Genomic DNA, 8,063 nt, shown 5'->3' with positions numbered 1-8,063 from the left:
AGATTGCCCAGTCTTCCTTCTGAGGAGTGGCTGGTGGGTTTGAACTGCCAGCCTTCTGGTTAGCAGTCAAGTGCCTTGGGCACTATGCCACCAGAGCTCCCTAACAGGAAGGTAAATGCACTAAAAAAAAAATCTAAGACAGGGATGATTTGTGATTAGGATCTCTTATCATAAGGAAGACACAAAAAAAGTGATATGAGGACCTACAGGTAAGAGAGATTAATGATATAATAAATAAAAATTAATAATAATAAATGCAGCTAGTATTAATTGATCCCTTATCATGTGCCAAATTCTTCATGCACATTATTTTGCTTAATCACCACAACCACCCTTTGAGATAGAATCTGTTATCATCCCTATTTTATAAATAAGATGAATGACATTCATTTACTTGCCCAAAGTCATACCTGTAGTTAATTGTGAAGCTAAGTTCAAATCCAAGACTTCTGACCACCAAAAAAACATGTCTTAACATTTTTCTAGGAGCTCTGGTGGCATTTGACTGCTAACCCACCACCCACTCCTCAGAAGGAAGTTTGGGCAGTCTACTTCCACAGAGATACCACTGTGGAAACCTAAGGAGTGGTCGCTATGAATCAGATCCGACTCATCGTCAGTGAGTTTGGTTCTTTGGTTTTAACATTTATCTAGCAGTTCAATCATTTTAAGAGCTGTTAATACATTACTGTTGACATTACCCAACATTATCCTCCTAATAGCAAAGCAGGTATTAGTATCTGATTTTTATAAATATTAAAACGAATGTCTATAAAGATCAAGAGACTCACCCAAGGTCACCAAACCAGTGAGTGGCAATTCTGGAATACCTGGTCTTTCCTCTCTGAAAGGCCCAGAGATAGAACAGTACAAGGATGCTTCTGACCTGAACATTAGAGTTGAGCCTGGCAGCCTCCTCCTCGTTCTGGATGCTGAGCAAATCTCCTCTTGACCTTCAATTCTCTTCTTCATTCCACTCAATCTCAGTTCACACTGTACACATTTCCACTTATTGGTAGCTATCAGAAAGTTTCCCCATAATCTGGGTGCTTTCTGAGGGCAAGAACCATGCACCTCCTCCTTTGAGATTTCCCTGCAGGGCTCAGGACAGGGCTCCACTTTGGGGGAACTTCAGAATGGTTACACACAGACTGAGCATGGGACACAAAAAAGAGCTCAACTGTGACCATCTTCACCCTCCTTGAATTGTGGAAGAAGTCACTCATCCCTAGAAATCCTGGCATCTGGAAGTAAGCTTCCAAAATATCAAGTCCCACTGAGCTTAGATTCACTAGTCTCTCATCGTTTGCTCAAATCAGAGGAGAAACCACCTCTAGTTCCAAACGCATTCTCAATTATTCTCTTTCATAGTGGGATTCCACAGCACAGATAATGCTTTAATGTGAAATAATTTTTAAAAAACTCATTTTTGTTTGGCTTTCAGATTTGTTGTGGGATTGATGAGCTATGTCATGTCTAAGAATTGCCATGACAAATTTCACTCAGGAGCAGCTACAAAACCTGGTTCTGTTGCTCTAGGAACTGCACCTGGAACCAAAAGGTGGTCTTGGCCCAGAATCCCCATCCTGCCTGCCTCTCAAGAGAACAGAGAGAGATCAGAAGTAGTCATCCAGGGGAGTGGGGTGGGAGAGGTGGGACAAGAAGGATGAGATGGTCTATTTGGCCAGGTGGACTTGGCCATCTACCTTGCTTTTGGATCACCAAACCAAGAATTAACATCCACTCTGAAAGAAATCAGGATGATTGAAATAGATTTTTCTGCTATAAATACTGGCGTTTTCTAAGTAAAAATAAATGGGAAGCAGGGGAGAGATGACTGGGGGCTAATCTTGGAAATTTGTTCTGGTGGTAGGATATCCTTTCTTATGCATGTATAGCTTAGATTGCTTTTGGTTTGTTTGCTTTTCTAAATGGGTTATCATTCTCTTTCCATTTCCTCCTCCAATGCTTGCAGTTGAGCACATAACTTTTTAAGCAACTCAGAGAACCATTTTGGGTACATCTACCCTTTTCTTAAGACCCATTCTGTCTGGATCTTCCTCCCTCTCCTAAGGGAAAGGAAATAGCAATGATGTCAGTAAAGATTCTAAGAAGGTAAAAATGCTGACACTTAGTTGAAACCTTATCTGTAATTAAGACCCTCCAGTGGAATATTATCTGCCTCTACTCACCTCTTCTTGTAGTCTTCCACCAAATCCTGCATATTCCTCAGTTCTGAGTCCAGCCTCACCCTGTCTCCTGACTGTGTCTCCAGCTGTTTCCGCAAGTTGCTGATATAACCCTCATAAATGGGCTCCAGGTTTTTCCTGCAGTTGTTCAGGTCCAGCTGTTGCAACAGGTTCCACTTGGTCTCCAACACTTGATTCTGTTGCTCTAAAAATCGCACCTGGAACCAAAAGGTGGTCATGGCCCAGAATCCCCATCCTGCCTCCTTCTCAAGAGTAGAGAGAAGATCAGAAATCAGAAACAGTCATCCAGAGGGGCGAAGGGTGGGGAGGGAAAGATGGGACAAGAAGGAGCCAAGGCTCATCAGAGGGTATATTTGGTCAGGTGGTTTTGCCCATTCACCTTGGTTTTGAATCCCCAAAGCAAGAAATAAGATCCACTTTGAAAGAAATCAGAATGATTGAGGTAGATTCTTTTGCTATAAATACTGGCATTTTCTGAGTAAAAGTAAAGGGGAAGCCAGGGAGAGGTGACTGGGAGATAGCCTTGGCAATTTGTTTTGGTAGTTAGGATGTTCTTTCTTATGTATGTATAGGCTACATTGTTCTTGGTTTGTTTGCTTTTCAGACTGGGTTATCATATCTTCACAAAGTTCCTTCGTACTTGACTAAAGGTTTCTTCTTTTTGGACTCATTAACTTCAGGTACTCTTCTGCTCACAGTAGTCTTCTTCTCACTTATTTATTTAGCTTGAGGGGGAGAAGGAAAACTGGTAGGGGCAGGTTGACTTAGTAAGAGGAAGGAAATGATCCCTTCCTCTGGGATCATGATGATGTTCTTCTGTCCATGCCCTTTCCCCTCCAACCACATCACTTCCTTCTCCCTAGCCTAACAGTGAGGGACTCAGGCCACTCCACCCTTGACTGCTCTATTATTGCAAGCACATTTCATAGCCTCCCTATATCTCAGTTTCCTCATCTGTAATGCAGATAATACCAGGATCATGGGTTGTGCATTGAGGAATGAGAACCACTTGAGACAGCATCAGGCACTGAGTAATGTCTCCATAAATACTATTCCTTGTTGTTGTTATGTTCCCTGCCACTCATGGTCCAGACTTTCTACCCAGGTGGAGACAAGAGTAGAGTCAGCATGGATATTCACTGGGGTCATTGTCTCCAAAGCTCCAGAGACACCTTCCCTGTACCCCAATTTCTGAGCATCCCCATAACACATACGTGTTGCTTGACACGCTCTGTTTCCTAATCTTCTCTCAGTCCCATCTTTCCTTTTTCAATCTTTTCTCTTATTCCCTCCAGAAACCTTCCTGGCTTACATCCTCCTTCTGCTTCCTTCTTTCCAAGCCCTTCCCCATTTGCTGGATTTCGTGTCCTTGTGACACTCCCTGACCTGTGCCCCTCTAGTGTCCCTGTCCTGTATATGTATCCCATCTCCTTGTTTGGTATCAGGAGCCCTCAGAAGTCCTATTCCACAGGTCTCCTGCCCCCAGAGCAACCTCTTCCCCTACCCAAAGTCTTGACAAGGAATGAATGGCACTCTTAGGTACTGGAAATGTGTGTCAGACACTGTTCTAAGCACTTTATAAACATCCCACTTAATCCTTATTACAGCCCACTGAGGTAAGAAACATTGTGCCCATATTACAGATGTAGAAAGGAAGGCTTAGAATGGTTAAGTAATTCCCCAAGTTCTCACACCACTCATCAGTGGCAGAGCTAGGTACCACTGGGGCACCAGTGCAGAGACAGGCAGATGCTCCAGGACTAACCTTGTCAATGAAGGAGGCAAACTTGTTGTTCAGCGCCTTGATCTGCTCTCGCTCCTGGGCACGGACTACCTGGATCTTGGGGTCTAGTTCCACATTAAGGGGGGCCAGAAGGCTCTTGTTGACTGTGACCTGAGAGATGCCGCCAGGCAGGCGCACGGATGGGCACGCTGACCCCAGTCGCGCGCTGCCATAGACTGTGCCCACAAAGCCTCCCACGCGGGTGCTACAGCTGCCTGCCCCCTGACCCAGAGCGTAGCCGCTGCCCCGGCCGCTGATGGAAATGCGCCGGCTGCCTCCCAGGCTGAAGAGGCTCTTGCTGCCAAAAGCGGCCGAGCTCTTGACGCCAGCCCTGAAGGAGGCAGAGCTGCTGCTGACCCGGCCTGAGATGACAGCCGAGCAGCCACTGAAACTCAGGCGCTCCCCGCCGGGGTAGTAGTTAAATTGGCGGTTCATAGCTGTACCAAGGGCGCTACTGGGCGATGGCAGGGAGGCGAGGAAAGGAGCGCGAAGACGAGCAGCTAGACACTTGACCTCCCCATTCATCTCTTAAATAGCCGAAGTGTGGGGCTGGGCCGGCTGGAGTCAGGCTAATTTGTAGGTCGGCACACCTTTTGGGTCACTTGGGTCCTCTTGGTTCTTCATTTAGGAAATTACCACCCCCTCAGAGATGTTTGTCTCTTCCACCCTAAACTCCCCACGAATCCCCTATAAAATGGCTCAGAACCCTGCATTTGCACTGCTTCCATCGTGCATTATAATAATTTGGCTACCTTATCTCCACTGCTGCCCTCCAATTACTGGGGTTATCACTGCCAAGATCTCTGGTAGAAGCTTCCAGTGGGTCTGGCCCTCTCAGAGTGTGTGTGTTAAGGGTGGAGAGGGAGCAAATGCACAGGTTGATTGTGCCCCAGAAGAACATGAACAGGGTCAGGAATGTTTCAGAGAATCATCCTTAGCCTATCCCTTCCTGCTTCCCTAACATTCCAAACAGAAAAGCTCTATCCAGGCTTCTGAGAGCAAAGGTCCTTGGAGGAGACTTTGTCCCATTGGCAGGACTCATCTGTTGGAGGAGACAGGACACTGTGAACCCAGGTGAGACTCTTGGTCCATGAGAGCTATGGTCACAAGTGCTGGGGAGAGACTTTGGGCCAGAGCAAAAGGTCTCTCCAGAAAAGCATTTCTGGAATAAGGGTGGGGAGATACTAGCTGGGAAGAAGGCTTGGATAGAAAGTCCAGGAAGCTTTAGGTGTGGTTTGGAAGATGGTCTTTCCAGAAGGTTTTTGTTTTCTTCTTTTAATAGTAAAGAGGCTCTTTCATCCAATCCAAGGAACCTCTGATCAGGACGCTTGCTGCCCTGGCATCACTGATTCAGTTTTGGAATGTGACCGACTGTTAGGAATAGGATAAGAAAGGGTGAGAAGTCTCCTCAGATCTAAAATCAAGAACTAGATTCCAAAACTGCATTCCATATGCACCCAGGAGTACCTTTCTTTGCTCTAACCTGATTTCCTCTTCTCCAATTTAACCTGCTCTCAGGTCTTCTCCTAGAAAGAGCCCTTCCTAGGCTAGCCCTCTGCCACTCAAGCTGGGTTATATTTGATCACACTTATTTCTCAGTCAGTCTGTCCTGGGTGTGTGTCCTATTTCCTCCATTAGGTTGACAGGTCCCCTTAAATTAACCCTTCCTTCCCCTACTCCCCCAGGGCGTGAGGGACATTCACTATGAATGTGATGCAGACTGGTACTTAGAACAAGTCTGTGCTGTCAGTTATACCCTGGAGCTTGGGCTTTCTGTGGGGACCTGGGGACAATTGGATGACATAGCCTCCACTGAGCTAATTACAGGGCGTAATAACAACCAAGGTGTTTACCCCACAGGGGTAAGTTGTGAGGGTATTGGTGAGTGGTGGATGTGGCGCCAGCCACAGGTGGGCAGATACAGAAGTCTGAGATGTCACAGGTAGGAAGAGGTCTGCTCTCTATGGTGTCTGAGAGGAGGGGCTGTAGTCCAATTGCTCTGGAGACAGAAGGGCAGTGTCGGTGTGGGTGGGCAATTAGCAGGCCGTCTGAGAAGTTTGAAGTTAAGCTTTTCATTATTTCATGAAATTTCTCCTTTTACCCTATAACATATCCAGTAGTTTTGCAAAAGCAAAAGGAAGTTTATTAATTCTGGTTATTGAGAATGAAAAAAGAAGAAAAGAGTTTAAATTGAAAGAACAGAAACTTACATAGGATTGGCTTACAAAGGGAATTTGGAATCACCTTTTTTTGGGAACTTTCTAAGAAGCTGAGACACCCACCCCTCTGGGAACAGGGCACTTCTGCCTGGCTTAGGGAACATGTGAGCAGACCTTTTCTTATCTTCTTATGAGGAGCTGACTGTCTGGATAGATCAGGAACTCTTCCTCCCCCAAGACATCCTTTCTTTCAGATAATGAAGATGAATACATCAGGTTTCAGAGGCATCCAGTGTGTGGGAGATGTGGAAAAATAAAAAAGTGTGGCTGCAGCTTGGGAAGGGGGCTTTTCATTGCACTTGTCTCTGACAGCAGCTTACAGTGTCACCTCAGGGCCTGATGACCACCTCTACCATTAGTTCTCGGGTTAAAGCAACTCTTTCTACTCTTTCAGTAGAAAGGCAAGAAACATCGCCCTTTGAAACCAGAATTCGAGAACATGAAATGGATGGAATTGGCCACCTGCAGAAGAAACATTCTAGTTGGGGGTTTGCAAAGTGTTGCTGGTTATGTCTAGAATACTAGTTCTTGGGAAATCAATAGAAATTATGTGGGGGGAAGGGGAGCAGAGGAGGGAACCCATGCAAGTATCTTATTGCAGATTTCTTAGCTCCATTAATATGCTTAGTGTTTTCTGATGCTCCAAAAGTTGATTAAAAAAAAAAAAAAAAATCAACCCTCTCCTTGGCCAAATGTCTCATGGGAGCTAGGATTTCAGTGTTACTTGAACAAACACTGAGCAGAGTTATCTTCACCATTTAAATTTCCAAAATGCAAGCAGATTCACAATGTCTCCCCAAAACATAAAGAAAACAGTGCTTTGTTTTGTTTTACATAGGTTCGCTATGAGTTGGAGCCGACTCGACGGCACCTAACAACAATAACAAATGTAGTAAATGTAGTATGCAACATGATCTAATCTATGGCAATATGCCCAAGGTCATAATCAGACAATAGATCATTTGTATGGGCTCTCAAGAACATATATCTGCATAATTCCAGCACTGCTCAAGGGAGAAAGAATTCTCAGCCTTGTAACCAGTAGATTGTGCCAGAGACCTCTAGTATTCACCATATATCCTCATTTCACAGTCTCTGTTATGATACAGTTGGGGGTTGGGCACCATGTGGCTAGTGTTGGCTAAGGAAACATGAGTGGCAATGAAATGTGTCATTCCTGGTACAAGGTAATTAAGAATGAGTGTGCCTCCTCCATCTCTCCTTTCCCCTGTCTCAGTGACTTTGGAGGCCATGTGGCAAAGCTACAAGACAGAAAAAGCCCAGATCTCTAGACATTCATTGAAGAAATCATGTAGACAAGTTTCTCAGCCTGCAATGGACTATGAGTAAGCAACAAACCTTTGTTATGTTAAGCCACTGAGATTTTAGGGATTTCATTGAAGCAACCAGTGTTAATTATCTGAATCCAAGCATGGATGTTGGATGGTGGAAATATCCTTTAACAGCCTATGTTCTTTATCTCAAGTTCATGCTCATCAATCTTCTGATTTCTATTAGACCTTCTCTTCTTTCCTTCTCACTTAAGCTTCTTGAAAGAATAGTCTACACCTAGCAAGCACTTAGTGATCACTTTCTATGTGCCAGATGCTGAGCTAACTATCCCTCATACATTACTTCATTAAATTTAATTCTCTTGATAATTCTATGAGGTATCTACTATTATACTCCCTTTTCTAACAAATGAGGAAATTGAGGCTCATGGCATGTGAGTATCTTGCCTAAGTCCACCTCAGAAACCCAAGGAGGGTTTGCTATGAACTGGAACCAACTCACTGCCATTGAGTCGGTTCTGACTCATAGTGACCCCTCCTTGGATTTCCGAGGTGGTAT

At 44.7% G+C, this 8,063-nt stretch overlaps 1 protein-coding gene across 1 annotated transcript in view; it reads right to left on the bottom strand.

Moving 5' to 3' along the window:
* The window catches only part of KRT72 (keratin 72), a 13,715-nt gene extending 9,287 nt beyond the window's left edge, over positions 1-4,428 (bottom strand). Inside the window, exons 1-2 of the mRNA XM_007949553.1 lie at positions 3,976-4,428; positions 2,193-2,407 (exon numbers count right to left, since the gene is read on the bottom strand). Of these exons, the coding sequence (XP_007947744.1) occupies positions 2,193-2,407; positions 3,976-4,428 (668 nt within the window). The remainder of the gene's footprint in view (positions 1-2,192; positions 2,408-3,975) is intronic.
* Between the last annotated feature and the right edge of the window lie 3,635 nt (positions 4,429-8,063).

The sequence above is a fragment of the Orycteropus afer genome, unplaced genomic scaffold (assembly GCF_000298275.1).
Source record: "Orycteropus afer afer isolate SDZICR_OR568_19922 unplaced genomic scaffold, OryAfe1.0 scaffold00247, whole genome shotgun sequence".
Lineage (NCBI taxonomy): Eukaryota > Metazoa > Chordata > Mammalia > Tubulidentata > Orycteropodidae > Orycteropus > Orycteropus afer.
Note: the sequence above shows the minus strand (reverse complement) of the source record. Positions and strands in the feature narration are given on the sequence as shown.